The sequence below is a fragment of the Ascaphus truei genome, chromosome 1 (genome assembly GCF_040206685.1).
Source record: "Ascaphus truei isolate aAscTru1 chromosome 1, aAscTru1.hap1, whole genome shotgun sequence".
In the NCBI taxonomy this organism is placed as follows: Eukaryota; Metazoa; Chordata; class Amphibia; order Anura; family Ascaphidae; genus Ascaphus; species Ascaphus truei.
The window spans coordinates 488,083,309-488,105,872 of record NC_134483.1 but is presented as its reverse complement, the minus strand read 5'-3'; the positions used below and the strand labels follow the sequence as shown (position 1 = coordinate 488,105,872).

At 41.9% G+C, this 22,564-nt stretch overlaps 1 protein-coding gene across 3 annotated transcripts in view; it reads left to right on the top strand.

Annotated features, from left to right (window-relative positions):
* Positions 1-6,591: 6,591 nt before the first annotated feature.
* The window catches only part of TBC1D19 (TBC1 domain family member 19), a 223,031-nt gene continuing 207,058 nt past the window's right edge, over positions 6,592-22,564 (top strand). For 2 of the 3 annotated variants that reach the window (XM_075568231.1, XM_075568223.1), the window contains exon 1: positions 6,593-6,778. In XM_075568231.1, the coding sequence (XP_075424346.1) occupies positions 6,677-6,778 (102 nt within the window). In that variant the 5' untranslated portion in view covers positions 6,593-6,676. Of the gene's footprint in view, positions 6,779-22,564 lie in introns of all 3 variants that reach the window. The other variant, XM_075568240.1, reaches the window with a different exon arrangement.

Here is a 22,564-nt window from a genome sequence, read left to right as displayed (position 1 = left end):
ATTTTCTCTGGTCCCTATTCAGTATGCTGTGTATCCACCCCCCTTTGCTCATTTCATCTGAATGGGTCTGAAATTCTCCCAAGCAAGGTGCAGTCTCACAGCATATTAAATAACTGTTTATGTCAGATGTTTAATTAATATTTATGGCAAGTCCCAACAATCTGCAGGTAAGCTACAAGTACCCACTTGGCTGGATTCGATGTTATTGCTTTTCTTGCTGTTGCATTCCGTACTAATTTCAATTACGTATTTATTAATGCAATTAAGATTTCAGGCATACAAATCTGAAGCACTAAATTTAACGCTCCCCGCCAAAGAGGTCAAGATTCTACAAGCAAACTTTAAATATAAATGGTCCCGAACACACATCAAATATCTAGGAATTTACATAACAAACACATACAATTTATTATACCTATATAACTACCCACTCCTTTTGAAAAAAATTAAAAAGAACTTCAGTTTTGGAACGACTATCAAATATCGTGGATTGGAAGGATAACGGCAGTAAAAATGAATATTTTGCCTAGGCTGTTGTACTTTTTCCAAACCCTTCCAATAAAAGTCCTGATTAGGGATCTCAAAAATATCCAAAACAGAATCTTTCAATTTATTTGGAAGAACAAGAGACCGTGGGTTGCAAGATCGGTAATGCTAGCACCGAGATCAGGGGGGGGGGCATGGGGGTGCCTGATATTATCAAATACTATCATGCGGCCCACCTAAAACAAGCAGTGATGTGAAACTGTGATCCAGCAACTTGTGACTAGCTGGGGATTGAGTCCGCCTATGTGGGCCCTTCCACTCTAGTGGTGGAACTTTGGAGCTCCGAAGAGGGGGAGAGCCCCACGGGAAGATTTAAACTTGGGGCGATGAGGTGCACATGGGACATTTGGTCCAAAAGCAAAAAAAGATATTTCCTTTCCACTCACCCATCCAGCCTGGTTCCGATTGTCCATAATCCTAAATTCCCACCGGGGTGTTCCCCTAAATATGTGGAACAACCCAGAAGTATGGACATGCTAGCTGCAAAAGATCTTATCAAAGAAGGAGAGATTCTCTCATATCAGGAGCTAAAACAAAAACCCCACAGACAGGGCCTCCCAATCTTTAGCTATTTACAGATCCGACACTTCCTCCAAAAGTTTTCTCAGAATTCCAAATTTAATACCCTGTCGAACTTTGAAAAACTATGTATGGAAGGTCTCTATAGAGGTGGTTTAATCTTGGAAATATACATGGGGATAGCATCTCACACAACGTCCCAACCCCACAATTACATGCGGAAATGGGCTGAAGACCTAAATATAGAAATAGATAATGACGACTGGAGGGATATCTGGGAATCTGCATCTAAAACATCAATTTGTACAGTCACGAAAGAAAATATATATAACATTTTATTTCAATGGTACTTAACCCCGAGTAGATTGAACCAGATCTTCCCAGGAACACCAGATCTCTGCTGGAGAGGATGTGGTATGAGAGGGGACATGGTTCACATCTGGTGGGACTGCCCACGAATACAGAAATTTTGGACCATGATTCAAGGCCTGATATTCGAAAGCACAGATCTGAGGATACCTATAGACCCGCTGACATTCCTATTAGCAAAACCAATAGAGGAATTAAAGCAAACTTATATCATTTATACTCACAGCGGCTCGCTGCTCTATAGCAGCCGCGTGGAAAGATATAAACCCCCCATCGAGACGTACTGTAATCATAAGAGTTAACAACGTTAAACTAATGGAAAAGCTATCAGCCCAATTAAACCATTCCCTTGACAAGTTCGACAAGATATGGGAACCCTGGTCCCTAGAGTAAAATACCCTATCCCAGAGAAAGAAATAAGATAACGCATAGATGACCGAAGCGTAGACAACCTCACGAACGATACCAAAAGAATCCCTTCTAAAAACCTTAAGTATCGGGTAATTAGGTTGCTTCCCCTCCCCCCCCCCCCCTCAGGTCCTCCTCTTCCTTCTTTCTTTACCTCTTCTTTAACTCTACCTATTTTATAGGTACTATAAGCACGCCCCACAGAATTTGTTCACAAAGCTGCTATAGCACACGCTCTGCATTAGAACTGTCATGATTTTTATTATGTTAAAAATTCTACAAATGTTACACTGAACATATACCTAGTGATGCGAAGATCAATGTCTAAAGTGATGTTACTGTGTTGTGAAAACAATAAAAAAGATTGAAACAAAACAAAAAGATTTCAGGCATACAAAAATACACAAAATCAATAACTGCACAAAAAGTGTCCAAAGGACATCTTTTTTGCTAAAAGTGTAATCTATCTATATCCAGCTAGAATTATGAAAGGTTTTGACAAAGATAGATGTTATTACTGAATAAAGGGAAACGGTAATAAAAAACATGTGGTAATTGTAGTGATAATGGACTAAAGTGCTACAAAGAGAACACATTTTATATAATCTTTTTACAGGAAACAATGTGCTTGTTTATATGCAACTACAGATAGTTTTATGATGGCTTGAAAATCAAGAGGCTTCTTCAAAGCGAAAAAGGCAAGCATAGATCAGCACTAAAAAAGAAAAAGACAGCAATATCGTATGGACACAACAGATATTTTGAATTGAGCTGTATCTGTCTAGAATTTCTACTCACATTTTACAAAATAAAAGCAGGCCTATCTCAAGTTAGAATTTATCCTTGATGTAAAATGAGGTGGATAGGGAGAATCTCATAAGAGATTGAGGAGGGACACAATAGTGTAGATCAGCGGTGTGCAAACTGGGGGGGCCGCAAGACTTTTTCGGGGGGGGGGAGGGGGAGAGGCACGGCTCACTTTTTTAAACACAAAGGTTACCACACGCCACACAGGAATCTGTAGACAGGATCGGATCACTCTGTTGGATCTCCCAGGCTGTTCCGGATGATGTTTGTCCTCCTTACGACTGATTCCTGTGTGGCGTGTGGTAACCTTTGTGTTTAAACCATACAATGTGAATTATCTTTTATATTGATGTACGCAGAATACTTACTTTTTATATGTCAATAATATAATTTTGATATACTTCACGATCTGCGTCTTTGTGCTGTTTTTTGTCGTTGACATGACATGACCCTCCGGCATCATTTGACATCCGTTACCATGGAGACGCGGCATCAAATGACACTGTGGGTCACGTGACATGACCCCAAGGCGTCATTTGACGCCACGAAGGGGGGGGGGCAGAGAGCAGGAAGTTTGCGCGCCCCTGGTGTAGATTGTACACACAATATATTTCTCTCTTTAAAACTTAGCGACTTTGCACTTACAATAAGTACACTCTTAACACATAGTAAAAACAATATACAAGATAGAAGTGGAAGCTCCTGGATCGAGCACACGCTTCAGCCTCAACACCTCTGGATTACGACGTCTCGCACTGCTTCCATCTGTCACTTCCGGTTATGGCCACCCGGGAACAGGAACGCGTCTTCCATAGTGTCCTCTCACTCCAGACTCTACGCGTATCGCTGGCGGTCCGCTTCCTCATGAGTTAAAAACTTTTTGGAAGTGACAGACATTAATCAGTGCGAGACGCCGACATCCACCGAGGGGGTGAGGTTGGAGTGGGTCTCCGATCCAGGAGATTCAACTTCTATCTTGTACATTGTTTTTACGTTGTGCTAACCAGTGTACTTATTGTAAGTGCAAAGTCGCTAAGTTTTAAAGAGATAAATATATTTTGTGTACAATCTACACTATTGTTTCTTCTTCTATCTCCTGAGATTCTCCCTATCCACCTGAATCTATATCAAGGACGAATTCTAACTTGAGATATGCCTGCTTTCATTTTGTAAGATGCGAGTACAAATTTTATAAAGATACAGCTCAATTAAGAATATCTGACGTGTCCATATGCTATTGCACTATTTGCTGTGTTTTCTTTCTCTTTTGGGTGGCGATCAACGCTCGCCCTTTTTCGCTTAGAAGAAATCTACATACACTAAGGAACTTAGGAAACCATTCCTTATTTAAGGGGTTGAGTGGAGGTTCTTTTGAAGCAATATATTTATCACTTTCACATATATGTGTTTATATAATTATTTGGTTCTGATCACGATTTGCAGTTTAATTACACAGTTGCATTTAATTACACAGTACTATTGTATTGTTGTTTTTGCACCTTATTTTCACTTTATTTTAGTACATTACTAAGCAACACTGGTAGCACCAACTTTTGGGTTTTAAATTGAATATCAAAGGTCTTTGTGACTGCAAGAAATGTGACATGTTTAAGCGAGCCACTAATTTTGTTTGAGAAGATTCAATTGATGGTCGGGGTTGATGTTTTTTGCCCTAATCACATTGAGCAAGTAATTCATTCATATGGGTAAAGAATAAACAATATAGTGAAAATAAGACTTGTTATGGACTTGCTATTAGTATATACCATGGGAAATTGTACAATAGTAACAGTGGCTTTTTTTCGAAATTCTCCTAGAAGCTCCCCCTTCCACTGCAGTGTGTCAGCCATTATTTATCAAGAAAGAGGCAAAAGAGTGTAGTAGCCACCCAAGAAGTACAATATAATGTATCCTGATATTCTCTACAACAATGGTGTCCAACCTTTTTTGGTTAAGGAACCCTGTGTGAAATTCAGAGGACCTCCAAAGCCTCTCTAACAGTGCATCTCACATCAACGTTTTTAAAATTACCTGAAAATTACAGGGAACCCTTTAGAGATGTCTGGGGAACCCAAGGGTTCCTAAGAACCCCGGTTGAAAAACACTGCTCTACAATTTCTCTTCCGTCTCCTCTCCTTTCTGTTGGGCGGGAGAGAGCCCGCTACGGAAAAGCTAAGGCTGCGTCCACGATTGCGCTGAGCGCGCGGCGCTTGCCGAGTTTAGTTCCTGCAATTTAAATTGTCCTGTCCCCGCTCACACGGTACGTGCGCGCTCTCCCAAGAGTTTGAAGTACACTCAACATGCCGCCACGCGAGCGCTTGCAAAATAGATAGGACACCCAGCGCTCATGCTTGGAGAGCTGGTGACGTCATCGCTCTCAAGCATGAGCACGGTCAGCGCCAGCGGGGCCGCAGCCTAAAGGTTGTCTCACACACATACAGTACACACACAATTTTCTCCCCCCCAAAATGCTGCTCCCCACAATTTGCCACTCAGGCTATAGCCTACTCAGCCTAATGGGAAATCCGCCACTGTGTATAGGAGTACAGGCAGTCCTCGTTTTACAACGCTTCGCTTTACAACGAATGGCTTATCCAACGCTATGCAATGCATACCTATATTCAGTTTTACAACGCCAAAATGGCTTATCCAACGCTCTTACAACGCTTTGCAACGTTGTGTATGTGTGTGTATATATATATATATATACACATTCACATAAACAACATTGCAAAGCGTCGTAAGAGCGTATATATATATAATATTATACTATATAATATTATATTATACTATATAATATATTATTTATTATGTTATATTATATATATAATACAGTATATACACTATATAATTTATGTGTGTGCTGCATATCTTATTGCCGCATTAAAATATTTGGTGTATTTTAGTGTTAAAAATGCCTTCAGGAACGGAACCTTTCATTTAAACAGTGTTCCTATGGGAAAACGTGTTTCGCTTTACAACGTTTCGCTTTACAACGCCATTTTGAGTAACGCATTGTGTCGGATAACCGAGGACTGCCTGTATCTGCAAGTAAGTAAAATATTATTTTGACTAAGTAAACTGTCTATATCCACCCGTTTCACTAACTGAAAGGCCGGAAACACATTGCTTTGCGAATCACTGCTGCTCCTTCTGACAGTAAAGAGGACTATCTTAATGTGCCATATGTTTCTCACCCAGCGTGCCATGTTACCCAGGGAGGCCTCAGGCTAACCCGTGCACTGCGGAAAAAACTAATGATGATGTGTTTTTAGTGTATCAGCCAGAATACTGCATGTTTTATGAATTTGTCGTTGATTAAAAGTTTTGCATTACATTTAAAATAACAGAAAAACAGAATTTTACAATATATAGCTATATAGTTACATTTATTTAATTATGACAACACTGTAATTGTGCATATAAGATTATAGTTTAATTAGATACTTATTTTCCATTTTACCCAGTTTTATTGACATTGACAATTGATAAAATAATGCAAAAAAAAACCCGGCACCATATGTATGTATCAAAGAGAAAAGTCCCATTGAAAGAAACAGGATTGTTTTGTCTTTGATACATCGGGTGCTGTTTGTTTGACCGGATTGGCTCCACTGTTGCTGTGATACACATACCCCACTGTGTTAGAGCGTCTGAACATCTGTGGTTACGCCTCTCACCTACTGAAGTCTGCACTTCACATACTGTACATGTCATTTTAACATGTCACTTGAAGACTAGAAATGTTCTGTAAATGTATGATTTATATACTCAGGCTGATATCTGGAGACTGGGACTATACATGTGCACCTGCGGCGATGTGTAACATACATAACTATCTATTGCCGAGCAATTCTAATAGAAGAGCGCAAAGCTGGGTGACATGGGGTCGGAACTAAAGTGCTGGGCCCCGGGGTTGTTGTTTCCAGTCGGAGCAGCGCGCTGGGAGGCGGCGCTTTGTTGCCAGGTAACGGCTGGTGCTGGTGCGTGGTGTGTGTGGGGGTGAGGGCCCCGGGAAGCAGCGGACATGATGCAGGGAGAGGAGGGCGAGCTGTCCGTGACCATCGCGCACATCGTGCGGAAACTGAAAGGCTCCAGGCTGCACTGTGAGCTGGAGCGGGAAGCCCGGGTGAGTCATGGTGGACGCCGAGTGCTGGGAACAAGGATGGGAGGAGCGCAGGCAGTGGCTGGGGGTGTGACCCGTGCATACCCATAACTGTCAGTGCAAGAGATGTGACCGGTGCACACCCATAACTGTCAGTGCAAGAGATGTGACCGGTGCACACCCATAACTGTCAGTGCAAGAGATGTGACCGGTGCACACCCATAACTGTCAGTGCAAGAGATGTGACAGGTGCACACCCATTACTGTCAGTGCAAGAGATGTGACCGGTGCACACCCATTACTGTCAGTGCAAGAGATGTGTCGTGTAATACATCCCACCCATAACTGTCAGGCAAGAGATGTGTCCTGTAATACATCCCACCCATAACTGTCAGTGCAAGAGATGTGTCCTGTAATACATCCCACCCATAACTGTCAGTGCAAGAGATGTGTCCTGTAATACATCCCACCCATAACTGTCAGTGCAAGAGATGTGACCTGTAATGCATCCCACCCATAGCTGTCAGTGCAAGAGATGTGACCGGTGCACACCCATTACTGTCAGTGCAAGAGATGTGTCGTGTAATACACCCCACCCATAACTGTCAGGCAAGAGATGTGTCCTGTAATACATCCCACCCATAACTGTCAGTGCAAGATATGTGACCTGTAATACATCCCACCCATAACTGTCAGTGCAAGAGATGTGACCTGTAATACATCCCACCCATAACTGTCAGTGCAAGAGATGTGACCTGTAATTCATCCCACCCATAACTGGCCGTGCAAGAGATGTGACCTGTAATACATCCCACCCATAACTGTCAATACAAGATTTGTTATTTCTCCTGCATCACACCCCGAGTGGCCCATCGCATTTCAATTGAAGTGTTACTTTTAGTGTGTTGAGACAGTTGCTTATTAATGAGAGGTTGTGAGTGGTTATTTGGCAAAGGTTTGTGGCTGCAAAAATGGTCCAAAATAGCACCAGGTTTATTAAAGGAAAAAAAATCCTAGTCCTTAATTGGTGCAGTGTTTATTATATTGTTACTGAGGCAGATTGTAATAATCTATTTATTAATAAATGAGATATTGAGGGGTTGTGAACTATAAACTCATTGTCAGAGAGGTAAAATAATTAAATATAAATGGAATATCGCAAATTTGTTAATGAGTGAGACTTTGTGGATCTGGACTTTCTCATTCACATTTGAATGGAATATTGCTGGCTTTTAAATGAGAGTTTGAGATTTCTGGATTGTAATTATTACATGTCTATAAATTACTTTAAATATTTTTTCATCTTTAACAAATATCAAAACATGTTGCATGTTATTCATTCAGTGGTTTATGGTAGATAAAATATAGCAAGTTAGTACATTATCATAATACTATTATTACTGAATATCAGAAAGATAAATATGATGTAACAATTGCCTACATTTCTACTACATCTTCACAAAGCAGCAAAGCCACCAAGTAGCTGCCCTTACTATGGAACAGCTGTACAAGGATATATTTTACTTCCACTGAGGATGGTATCCGCTTACTCTTTGCCTTTAGAATTGGGAAATACAATCGAAGGCCCCTCGCACGAATTAGGGATTTGGATATTGTTGACTAGAAAACCCACCTGTCTGAGTTATGTTATAGGTGCTCTTGACAACAATTGTATTTTATTGAATTGTTTCTCACTTGTATCAGAAATACAATTGTATAGTCCAAAAGACAGAAATGCCCAATGCTACATCCAATGTGACAAAAATATATAGTAAAATACTTCAATATTCTTGTGAGTAAGGGTCATTTAGTTAAACCCTTTGGCCAGAGAGACCTGAAAAAACTTGCTACTTTAAAAAATGGGGTGGGGTGAGCTTAAACCCTGGGAGGAGGGGCTTAAGCTCACCCCACCCCACTTTTTAAAGTAGCAGGTTTTTTCATGTTCCTGTGTGGACAGATCCACTGCGGTCATTCTCCCTCCAGCAGAGGTAAATGAGAGTTTTCAGTTAGTGTTAGGACCTGCTTACTGGTCATGCTGTGATGTGGCTTGCAGGCTTATAATGCTGTGGCCAAAGGGTTTAACTAAATGACCCTTATTCACGAGAATATTTAAGTATTTTTGTCACATTGGATGTAGCATTGGGTATTTCTGTCTTTTGTTGTATACATTTGGCCACGCTCAGTAGCACTCCTTTTGAGATATAGCGTATATACTCATGTGCTGGGGTTTGAGCTTGCTGGGATTGTGTGTTTAACAATTGTATAGTCCGTATTTTGCCATCACAATGCCATATTTTGTGAATATGATGTGGTGAGGGTTGTGGGTTAATAAAAAAAAAATGTGGTACCTAAAACTGGGTTCAAATGTGCACTGTCACACACAAAGCAGTTTATATCTTGTTTTACCACACACAGCACTTATCACTTGAGATCTGACTCCAAGGGACTTTTCATGGTCCCAAGGTTTCCGGCCGCTCATCCTCTCTTACCGTGCACCCCACAACTGGAACACAAATGCCTACAACTTATTTTATCTTTAACTGTTCATGCACTGTTGTTATATTTAATTTATAACCCTGTTCACCTAAAATAATGCAATGTCTTTTATATATAATGTATAACGCTGTTCACCTAATGTACCCATGTATTTGCAACCATGTATCTGTCATCATAACTCTATGCCCAGGACATACTTGAAAACGAGAGGTAACTCAATGTATTACTTCCTGGTAAAACTTTTTATAAATAAATAAAAATAAATAATCTAAAGGGATTAAAATGTATAATTGGTCTCTTTAGTGTGTGAAATGCTGTGGTTCTACAGCTATTTTATTGAAGTAAATTGTTCTTGATTATGCAATATGCTTCCCTGTTCTTTATATGTACTAGTGAGGTATAGCCATAGTTATTTATTTATTTATTTATAAAATATTTTACCAGGAAGTAATACATTGAGTGTTACCTCTCGTTTTCAAGTATGTCCTGGGCACAGAGTAAAACAAAATAATACATGGTTACAAATACAGTTACATAAATGAACAAGGTATACATTATATACAAGACATTGCATGCACAGTTAAAGAAAATATATATTATGAGCGTATGAAACAGTTACAGACCAGATTAAAATGTGAGACAGCCTTAGATTTGAAAGAATTTAAGCTGGTGGTGGATATGAGAGTCTCTGGTAGGTTGTTCCAGTTTTGGGGTGCACGGAAGGAGAAGGAGGAACGTTATTGCATAGCTCTGAACAAATTTATTTCAGGGCAATATGTTTTCTGATTTTGAAAAAGATGATACGTTTACATTTTCTGGGGCAACTCGTGTATTTTGTAGGGTGCCTGCACCTTTGAAAGAGCATTGGGCATACTTAACAAATAGAATTCTTATTAGAAACATTACTGCGAGCGAGAAAAACCTGCCGTAATAATTGGTAAGAAATGTTCTATTTTTCCGAAACATGAAGAGGCCCATACTGTATCTTGTTTTCCTGATCACCCTGGCAGTGGTCACCTTTGGGTTAATCCCTTCTCACTCTAGGTAGGACAGGAAATAGACTTTTGCAGATAGGCCATATAAGGCCCCTCCCTCTACCTGCACCCTAGTCTTTTTCCTGTCCTCACAGCTAGGAGTAGGATTTTTTATTTTCTAAAGGACTCACTTACTGTACCTTGTGCAGCTATCCAGGGACCTCAACCTCTCTGCCCTGAAGCTCCGATCGACGCGCCCATGCGGGTGGCAAGATGGAGACCCCTAAGAGTCGGGGGAACCCAAAAAATTTGTGGGGTGGGGAGCAGCTGCAGCCGCGGGCCGTGGAGGCTTAGGTGCAAAGGAAACCCCATTGACCCGACACAAGGGGAGAGGGAGCATAGCAGCTGCAGCTGAGATCCCCGTGGAGGCTCAGACTCACCGCACTAGCGTCTGGTACGCTGCGGTAAGAAAGCCCCAGGAACCCGGTACAACGCGAGGGGGGGGGGGGGGGGGAGCAGCCACAGCTGTGAGCCGTAAAAAAGGCTCAGATTGACCGCGCTAGCGTCTGGAACGCTGCGGTAGAGGGAACAGTGCACGCGACCGCACGGGAGCACGCGCGTCACGTTCCGGCCGGCGGATGCGTGCACAGACACGCGGGCCGTGCACGAGCACTGTGGTGACGTCATAGGAGCGACGGACACACTGTGTGTGTGTGTGTGTGTGTGTGTGTGTGTGTGTGTGTGTGTGTGTGTGAGAGAGAAAAACGGCAGCATGGAACGCTCAGCAGGGAGAAACCAAGTGCTGGAAATGGATTCGAAAATGGGGATCCCTAAAAGTTCAGTTCCCAAGACTAGGTGAGTCCTTAGTTTTAGTTCTACATGGGAAAGAGAGTGGAGCTATATACATTAGGGTGTATATTTAGTATTTATTTTGTTTTTATTAAAATAGTTCGGTGGTTACCCTCCCAGAAGCAGAATCTTCAAAGGGTACGGGGGAATCCCTGCAACATAAAAGGAAGGTGGCTAAGAAAACTAAATGGTGCGCAGCTTGCGAGAAACCAGCCCTAATAGGGAAGAAATTGTGTGAAGATTGTCTTAAAGCAGCTGCAGGAGATTCCAACGAGCAAATGAGCACTTTCCTTGTATTAATGAAGGAGGCAGTTAAACAGAGTGTTGATGCGGCAGTTCAGCAAGCAGTTAACCCTGCGCAAAAAAGATTTAGATCCCAAACCAGTCTGGATTAAGGGAAAGGTTTTTCATCAGATGATTCTGACATTGATTGTTTTCAAGTATCAGAGGGTGAAATGGATTCATCAGATCAAGATATTCAGGAAGAGGAATCTGAATTTGATGTAGAAATGGTGGATCCACTCATCAAGGCCATGAGGCAGGCATTGGAATTAGAAGATACTGAGGAGTTAACCCACAAGAAAGATAAACTTTTTGGGTGAAGACAAAGAAAAAGTAGAGTTTTTCCTATTCATCAGGTAGTTAAAGACCTCATTCAAGCAGAGTTGACGCGACCAGACGCCAAAGTATTTACGCCTAAAAGATTTGGGAAGATGTATCCATTCCCACAAGAAGAGGTAAAATATTGGGATGTTAGCCCAAAAGTGGATACTGCTATATCCAGAATAGTAAAAAAGACCACTATCCCAATTGAGGAAGCTGCGTCATTAAAGGACACTATGGATAGGAAGATGGATTACGTATTGAAAAAAGCATACGTTACAGCAGGAACATCCTACAAACCAGCCATAGCAACAACGTCAGCAGCAAGGGCTATGCGAGTGTGGATTGCCAACATAGAAGAGGCAATAGACAAGGGTGTTAAAAGAAGTGCTATTCTTAAGGCACTGTCCGAAGTAAAGTGGGCAACAGACTACATAGCAGAAGCCTCTTTGGATGCGGTAAAATTAGCAGCTAAATCTATGTGCCCATAGCAAAGGGACACCAGAGATTTCTAAGGTTTGCAGTGAACCAAGATCATTATCAGTACACAGCACTGCCATTTGGTCTAGCGACTTCCCCAAGGACGTTTACAAAAATTCTAGCCCCTTTAGTGGCAGAAATGAGAGAAAGAGTGGTAGAAATATACCCATACCTGGACATCCTGGTAAAATCAAAAAGTCTGGAGAAACTACAACAAGACCAGAAGATGGTCATAACCTTCCTGGAACAGCAAGGTTGGTTAATAAACAGAGACAAGAGTCATCTCATACCCACTCAACTATTAAGATTTTTGGGGGTAGAATTCGATACGGCAAAAGGAGAAGTGAGACTGCCAGACGCAAAGAGGCAAGACATAGCTATGCAAACAAAGAAGCTCAGGAAAGCAACCAGAACTTCAGCAGAAGAATGCATGAAGCTTCTAGGAAAGTTCGCATCAACATTAAGAGTCACAAAATGGGCAGCGCTACTGTACATATGAGACCATTACAAAACAATTTTTTACAACAATGGAACGGGAATCACAAAAACACAAGACAAAGAATCTTGTTACACCCACACACAAAGCAGGAACTAAAGTGGTGGGAAGATACCCGAAACCTGGGAAAAGGACAAACACTACACCCAGTACAGTGGGAAAGAATTACAACGGATGCGAGCAACGCAGGTTGGGGTGCCCAAATGGGAGAAACATTGGTGCAAGGAACCTGGAAAAACCAGGAAAAGCATCTTCCATCAAATCTGCTGGAACTAAAAGCAGTACAAAGGGCCCTAGAAGCTTTCCAAGACAAAATAAATGGTGGCAATATAAAGATAGAATCAGACAACAGGTCAGTTGTCAAGTATATAGCCAAACAAGGAGGAATCAGGAGCAGAAAGCTGATGAACCTCACAGCAGAAATCCTCTTTTGGGCAGAGCGCCACTTATCGGAAATTACAGCCATACATATCCCAGGACTGGAAAATGTCACAGCAGACTTTCTAAGTCGCAACATTATACACCCAGGAGAAGGGGCATTAGACCCACAAGTGTTTCAAGAACTGGTAGAGCGATGGGGTCAGCCAGACATAGATCTCATGGCAACACATCAGAACCGCAAGGTAAAGAACTACTGTGCAAGACAGTTTCATCCAAGCGCAAAAAGTACAGATGCTCTCAGTTTCAAATGGGACTTCAAGTTGGCATACCTGTTCCCTCCAATTCCCCTAATTCCGAAAGCAATCAGGGAAGACCAAGCAGAGGTGATATTTGTAGCACCATACTGGCCAAGAAGGCTTTGGTCCACACACTTGGTAAATATGGCAGTAGATACACCATGGCACATACCAGATCGCAAAGGACTGATGCGACAGGGGCCAATATGTAATCCAAACGCCAAACAATGGGCCTTGACGGCATGGCGATTGAGCGGGAAACATTGAGACTGAAGGGTTGTTCAGACAAAACAATCCAGACCCTTTTACACGCAAAAAAAGGATCCACATCAAAAGTATACCATAGAATCTGGCTTTGCTTTCGCGATTGGTGTGAAAGAGAAAAACAAAATTTCCTTTCACCTAGAATTGTGTCAATAGTAGAGTTCCTACAAAAGGGATTTGAGAAAGGTCTCAGTCTTAGCTCATTGAAAGTACAGGTATCTGCACTATCAGCCTTATTGGAAAGAAATCTGGCAATGGAAAGATTAATCATCAGGTTCTTGCAGGCAGTTAAAAGATTAAGACCTCAAATCAAAAACAGAGTACCTACATGAAACTTGTCTCTAGTATTGGATGTACTAACGGCATCTCCGTTTGGACCTATACAGGAGATAGGCTTAAGATGGTTATCATGGAAGATGGCGTTTTTGATCGCAATCACCTCAGCAAGCAGAGTGGGAGAACTACAGGCTCTATTAGCCAAGGAGCCATTCCTAGTCATACATAAACACAAGGCAGTTCTCAGACTAGTGCATCAATTCCTGCCAAAGGTTGTATCACAGTTCCATATGAATCAGGAAATCGTGATTCCGTCATTCTGTCCAGATCCAAAGAATCAGAAAGGGGGGGAAGGAGAACACAAATTGGGTGTGTCTCCTAAAAGAATTCACTATGCTGCACTCCTACATTACTTAAAATGTAACTTTTAATAGATTTACATAAAACATATATTACCAAAACGCCGTGTATGGTGAATTAAAAATAAATTAAATTGACAATACCACGCATCCTTGTCAATGATTATACGTTGGAATGGTCTCAAACAACTGAATATAGTTGAGACTGCAACTCCATGTGTGATCATATACTGGAAGTTCAGCAGTCCTGCTTTAACCTATAAACCAAAATTTGTCCCTGAGGAAGCTCCTTTGCTGGAGGGAAACGCGTGTTGGACGCGCAATGTTGTCAGTCTCCTACTTGGAGCTGCTTTTATGTAGTGCTTTGTAGTCTCCTGGCTCTATCTATGTAGACATACTACTGGCTATATTTTATCAATAATCTGTGTGTCAGCTTTCCTGCTCTCTATATGATACAGCATTGAGGAGTGTGCTGCATAATGATTCACTGATTTAAAGGCTGTGAACATTTGTTTCACTATGCTGTGAATCACCCTTCCCTCAATACCACAATATCAGTTGCACTATTAAATTTACTGGATGGGAATATACTATTATCCTTAAGTGCTCTGTGGTTTATAGGTTAAAGCAGGACTGCTGAACTTTCAGTATATGATCACACATTGAGTAGGCCATATATATATATATATATATATATATATATATACTAACTTGGTCTCATAGGTGTCCCAGAGGGGTTCATACCCTGACTATTAGCGTCCTTTGTCTTGCAGTCTCAACTATATTCAGTTGTTTGAGACCATTCCAACGTATAATCATTGACAAGGATGCGTGGTATTGTCAATTTAATTTATTTTTAATTCACCATACACGGCGTTTTGGTAATATATGTTTTATGTAAATCTATTAAAAGTTAAATTTTAAGTAATGTAGGAGTGCAGCATAGTGAATTCTTTTAGGAGACACACCCAATTTGTGTTCTCCTTCCCCCCCTTTCTGATTCACTTTCATTTCACAGTTTTGCACCCGCATATTTGATTACCATTATTATCCATTTATACCCTTTCAATTAGTGTGGCTCTGTGATCACTCCCTAACTCCCGCGTTTTCTCTCCAGATCCAAAGAACAAGAAAGAAGAAAGACTACACAAATTTGACGTGGTGAGATGCCTAAAAGTGTACATGGAAAGGATGCGAGATATCAGAAAGTCACACAGACTATTCATAATACCAGAGGGACCAAAGAAAGGTCAAGCAGCATCAAAGACAACAATTTCTCAGTGGATAGTGTCTTGTATTAAAAAAGCTTATGAAAGCAAAGGACAAGATAAACCTTTGAACATTAAAGCTCATTCTACAAGGGCCATGTCCACATCATGGGCATTTAAAGCCCAAGCTACACCAGGACAGATATGCAAAGCGGCAGTCTGGTCCTCATTCAATACTTTTTTGAAATACTACAGACTAGACGTACAATCATCAGCTGACGCAAGCTTTGGACGTAGAGTATTACAATCTGTAGTGAAATAAAGTGTAAAGTGTATTAATAAAGATCAAACTGATAAAGGCATTAACTGGTGGTTTTTATTTATTATGTATCCCTCCCTAAAATTGTCACTGCTTGGGTATGTCCCAAAGGTGCCCACTGCCAGGGCGATCAGGAAAGGAGAAAATTTAAAACAACTTACCATAATTTTCTTTTCCTGGAACCATGGCAGTGGGCACATAGTTACCCTCCCTATGAATGTCTAATGCCTATGTGCCCACTGCCATGGTTCCAGGAAAAGAAAATTACGGTAAGTTGTTTTAAATTTTCTCCTTTCCTTCCTAAAAAATCTTGTACAACCAAATCTGGGATATCAAAGTACAAGAGTCAATCATATGTTAGGGACAGCCTTTTTGGACTCGCAAGATTGAACATGGTTTTTGACTCTGTTGTGATGGCAACAAACCAGGCACCATATAGTTATGGCTGGGAAATAAAGAATGGTGGGTAGTTTAAAGCAAGAAAAAATAAGTGAGTGGATTATGTGACGGTAGGGGGTATCCGACCTTCATTAATAAAGATGGAGCCCGGCTGGCTGCCCCTGAAACCGTATGGCAAGGGCTGAGTGTCAGCTCTTGGGTCTAATATTGTACCTTGCTGTGTTGCCCTGTAATTCTGTTCCACTTATACTGTCCCCCATAGGGTTATAAGCTAGGAACTGTGTGTGTGGGGTTAACTTTGTAAGCCCAGTAGGCCAGTTAAGGCATTCTATGTTGTATTCCGTTTTTCCTAACAGTCCCGTAGCTGCCTGTGCAAGCTTATAAGTGGGTTGCCTTGCATGGGTGGCCCCTTATGAGAAATAGCTGCAGGGCAGAGACTTCTGGAACATGAGGAAAATGGTGGATATTTGGGGGCAAACAGGGTTAACCTGTATTGCCTGACAGCAAGGTATTAGAACTGGGTCTAGGAGGCATGTATGCTAACACAGGTTTTAGAACCCCCACTCGCAGATCCCAGTTTTAGAGTATCAGCTCTAGGGATCAAATGTTACTGTATTGGGTGTAGGAGCTGGTGTCCTAGAACAGGTTTTAGAGTTGTCTTGTAATAGGGTAGGGAACAGAAGGGAAAAGCCCCCGCATCAGCTTATAAATAAACGTATATAGCAGTTTTTCATAAAATGAATGGTGCAAATGGTGAAACGGTTTGCAGGCAAAAAAGAAAAGAAACCCCAATGAATGCACTCCTACCAGTGTATTTGATAAATGATTGAAAATATTAAAAACCTTTTAATAGTCAATAATTTAAAAAATAGTTATATAAGGGACGTGGTAACTAAGTCCAGCCCTTCAAACCTCATGCTTTTGAGAGCACGACGTTAGTGGTTATTGATCATATGAATTGACCACAACCACCTGTCATCAGAATTCCTGTGTAAAAGACTTCATTGAAATGCAAATGAGCCTATTTCGCTCATACAGTATTGAATCAGATTAGAGCCCAGTTCAAAGACCCCACGTTTTAAGTCCAAATTTTAGAGTGCTAGCTCTAGGGATCACATTTCAGTGTTGCTGTGTTTTAAAACTACAATGCCCTGTGTGTTTCTCCTGTGAGGAAAAAACAGTTTGGTGACAAAAGGTTGCCAGAGGTAGATTAGCATAGCAAAAGAAATGCAGGTTTGTTGCACATGGTGAGGGGGAAGGGCTGTGAGTATCTGGAGTAAAAAGCCTTTGTTTCACGTAGACCCGGGGGAGCCAGGAACCCAGGGGCTATGGGGCTGGCCAGGAAAACGGTTGCTGGATGTCAAACTCATTGGCACGATTTCCATAGGCAAGTTTTTAATTTCCCCCTCCTATCATTGAATGCACAATCAAAATCCATGCTCTAATTGGCTGCCAGTCCCCTCAGTGTATTAGATTGGCAGCAAGCCCTATATAAGGGAGAGCAGTTTAGCAGATAACTCTCTTTTCTGTTGGCGATTTGAAGAAGACAAGCAGCTGCTGGCGGGCTTCTCAAATGTCCTTCTGAGTGAAAGGGCTATTCACACACAGAAGCGTGGAGAGACAAAGCCAGCAGGCTGGAACCAACCGGAGCACACAGGGTAACACATTTTGCTGACACAGGAGCCCTGTAACTAGGAAAGGGCTAGATCTCAACCCCCAGACCCCAGTAAGTGTGTATATTCTCTGTATTTTGTATTTCTGTGTGTTTCCGAGGTCTTATCCAAATAAACCTCAATTTATTTCACTGCCTTGTTTTGCCTTGTGATTGATCCCTTAAATATAAATGTGTTAAAAGACCTGGTGTACTGTGACAGATTACCACTGGGGATAGGCTTTTGTTTCCACATTGTATTAGCTATTTAAGGATAAAACAATTTGCTCATATATATTTTTCAGCAATTTGTACAATTTTCAAGTACGTTTATGTGCAGGATTTATTACTGACTGCTCGGTATCTTACTGTAGGATAATTATGTGAATGGAACAAAAAGTAGATCGAGGTGACTGCCGCTCCAAACAATAATGGGGAAACTCACCGGCCAAATGATGCTAAAAACAATTTATTTGGCTACATAAAAAACATGAACAAAAAAACAGAGTGAACTCTTCCCACGCCCCGCTATGGCGCTTTCCCAATGAGTATGTAGTAGGTGGAGGTGAATGCTATATATACCTCCCACCGAGAGTAAGAAGACAACTGTAACAATTTGTAATAACATGCAAGAAAAAACAAAAACGAGAGAGATTCACAGGAGACATAACACAAGAGACAAAAAAGAAAGAAAAGAAAACCAAAATGACAAAGTAAAACAACATAAGATGACCACATAAAAATGTAACATCAGAACAGCAAATTGCCATAAAAAATCTAAAAGACAATCCATCTATTGTTGTGAAGAATGCTGATAAAGGAAGAGCAGTGGTTGTCATGGATCGTGATTACTATACCCAAGAAGCACACTGGCAGTTGGGTGACCATCAATCCTATATCTTGTTGAATTCTAATCACATCAACATATTCCTTTAGGAATTATATGAGTTACTGGATATGGGTAGGGAACTTCAGGTTCTCTCAGTTAATGAGTTTGGATATTTACACTGTAATCATCCAGTCATTCCTATTTTCCAACATTTACCTAAAATTCATAAGTCGTTTAATTTACCACCAGGGAGACCCATTGTTTCAAGCATTGGGTCCCTTGGTGAACATTTATCTATTTACATTGATTGATTATTATTTGCAGCCTTTTGGTTTTCTCACTTCCCTTTTATCTCTTGAACACCTCACATGTACTGTCACTATTCACTAATTTTTCTTGGGCTCTATGAGTATCTATGGGTGACACTAGATGTGTCGTCACTGTATACTAGCGTTTCACCACAACACGGTCTTTTGGCGGTACAATATTATTTGGAGTCACTTTCTACACTTTCACCTGCACATATTGTTTTCATTCTAGACAGTATACCATTTCTTCTTACGCACAATTATTTTATGTTTGAGGGGGATTTCTATCTCCAAAGACGTGGGACTGCAATGGGAAATTGCTTTGCACCATCCTAAGCTAACCTCTTCATGGGTTGGTGGGAACAGTCCCACGTGTTTGGAGATAGAAACCCCTTCAGACTTTTGATCACTTCATATCACCATTATATAGACGATCTGCTTATCATATGAAAAGGCACTATTGAACAGTTACACTCATTCATAGAGATCTTTAACACTAATCCTTTTAATCTTAATTTCACACATAACTATCACCATCATCATATTCATTTTTTAGACCTCTGTCTATATGTTGATCTAGACATGAAGGTCTATTCAGACATATACAGGAAACCTAACATTCGCAATACTTTAATGCACCATGATAGTTGTCACAGTCGAAGTGTCACGGGAGACTCCAGTGGCGGGTAGGACCTTGGTAGCCGGAACAGCGGGAGCAGGCAAGATTGTTGGGATAACGGGCTGAGGTCGGTGGTAAACAGCAAGTCGGATCGTCGTGGCAAGCAGGGATCAGTGACAGGCGGCAAGCAGGATCATTGTGGGCAAGCAGGGGTCGGTAGCAGGCGGCAAGCAGGATCGTTGTGGCACACGCAGAGTTTCGGCAACAGGAAGACAGGAGCAGGGACTGAGACCAGGGATCAGGGAACAAACAGGGACAAGCCAGATTACCAGCAATGGCCTTTAATGGAATAGAACTCCAACATGGAACAGAACAGGTACAGGAACAGAAGCTGTGGCAAGGGCATAGGCAAGGAGTCTGACTCAAAACAAAGGCAAGGTACTAACAGGAAGCAGAACTATAAGGACAGAGATAGGAGCAACAAGATACAGACAGAGGAACCCCAGAGCAGACAGAAAGCAGCAGCACACCCGGTGGACAAGGAAAGAACTATGGCTATGCAGGATGTCTAGGAGACCCTGACATTACTCCCCCCTCTCGAGCGTTCTCCGGACGATCCTCCAGGCTCCTCCTGGAGGCCCCGATGAAAGGCGTACTCCAGGTGACCCACCTCTGGTGGTCCGTCGACAGGCACAACACCTGCCCGTGCAGGGACCAGCAACCGGCACAGCGGGCGCCGCAAGGAACCTTCAAACGGGTGCGTCCAACCCAAATGCAGGGGCAGAGACATCAGGAGCATGGGCCTCAGGCACGGGTGTATCAGACTCTCCATACGAGTCAATGGGGACACTAAGTTCACTCTCCGTGGTCTCCCTTTGGGACTGCCGTTTCGTGGTATCACCCAATGAGAATTCAAGACCAGCCACCTGAATTTTCAGCTCCTGAAGCTGTCCTTCTGCACTTCTTTTCCCACTCAATGCAGTAGTCAGTTCAGCTTCTTTGGAGTTGAGTCGCGACTCCATATCTCCCAGCTGACTCAGAGCAAAGCTTAAATGTGTTTCATGTCTTTATTTCTGACTTGTAGCTGCCGGTACTCCTTCCAGACCTTGTCCAGCTCCAGCTGCAGCTGGGCCTTCTCATGGGCTGTGTGATCCAACAATTTGCAGGCATCGGCCATTTTGACCTCATAGCGCAGTGTTAGGCCGGCCACTTGACAGACGGACACCTCCTCTCTATCCTCCTTTTTGGCAAGTTGTGTCTTGAGCTCAGTGATCTGCGCCTGCAGCGCTGTGAGTTGATGGGATGTATGTTCAGCTGCCAGCTTTAGCTCTTTCATTTTTAGGTGTTGCTGCAATTTCCACTCCTCAGCGAGAGGCCCCTGGTTAAGTGCATCTTGCAATTCTCTTCTCAGGGCTTTCATCTCTTCACTGTGATCATTTTGAGCTTGCTTCCATGCATCCCTCATTACGTCTTTGAGCTCTGCAAATTCCTTTACTAGGGTCTCAGCAGCTTGCCTTTTCCATGTCTCTTTCTCCTGGGTGTGCTGGCTGTTAGAGATTTATTTATTTATAAAATATTTTACCAGGAAGTAATACATTGAGAGTTACCTCTCGTTTTCAAGTATGTCCTGGGCACAGAGTAAAACAAATAATACATGGTTACAAGTACAGTTACATAAATGAACAGGGTATACATTATATACAAGACATTGCGTGCACAGTTAAAGAAAATATATATTATGAGCGTATGAAACAGTTACAGACCAGATTAAAGTGTGAGACAGTCTTAGATTTGAAAGAACTTAAGCTGGTGGTGGATATGAGAGTCTCTGGTAGGTTGTTCCAGTTTTGGGGTGCACGGAAGGAGAAGGAGGAACGTCCGGATACTTTGTTGAGCCTTGGGACCATGAATAGTCTTTTGGAGTCTGATCTCAGGTGATAGGTGCTGCATGTGGTAGGGGTGAGGAGCTTGTTCAGGTAGCTGGGTAGCTTGCCCAGAAAGTATTTGAGGGTGAGACAGGAAAGGTGAACTTTGTGCCTAGACTCTAGTGCTGACCACTAGAACGCTGAAAAAGAACGCTGTGACGTTCGAAATGCATTGGATGGGTCTTTTGTCACATTAAAGTGCCCTTTTAATCATTTTTTTGTCCTGGGTTCTTCCTGCTCCGTTTGTGCTGGTGCGCTTTTTGGTCTCCCTTTTCCCTGTATTGCATTGAGTAGCTGCACAGCCTGCCTGCCTGCCCTACCAGGATGTGAGTACTTGTATATTTTTCAGGGGAACCTGTCAATGAGACTGATGGTGAGTGGGTTGCACCACACACCACCTGTCTTCAGGAGGATAGTACCCATTATATGACACAATAGGTATTATATCAATTGTTAGTACCCTGGTACAGTGGTCTGGCTTATTATCATTTTGAGATATACCTGCATTTGAGCGCTTCATCTATTTTCCATATTACTCTAGTGCTGACCAATCTAGTTCTTTGAGCATTTCGCAGTGATGTGTGTTGTAGTTGCATTGGAGAACAAAACGACAAATTGAATTGTAGAGGGTGTCAAGTTTGCTAAGGTGGGTTTGAGGAGCCGAACCATATACTATGTCTCCATAGTCAATAATTGGCATTAGCATCTGCTGTGCAATACGCTTTCTGACAAGGAGACTTAGGCAGGATTTGTTCCTGTAAAGTACCCCTAGTTTGGCATAGGTCTTGGTTGTCAGGGTATCAATGTGCATCCCGAATGTTAAGTGGGAGTCAAACCATAAGCCCAGGTATTTAAAACTAGTGACAGGTGTTAGGGTGGTGTTAGCGTTGGTTCTAATCAGGAGCTCAGTCACTGGAAGCTTTACAAATTTAGTCTTGGTCCCAAATACCATTGTTACAGTCTTGTCAATGTTTAAAAACAGTTTGTTTTGGGAAATCCAGTTTTCGAGTCTCAAAAAGTCAGACTGAAGTATGTGTTGAAGGTCAGAGAGGCTATGGCTGTGTGCATATAGGATTGT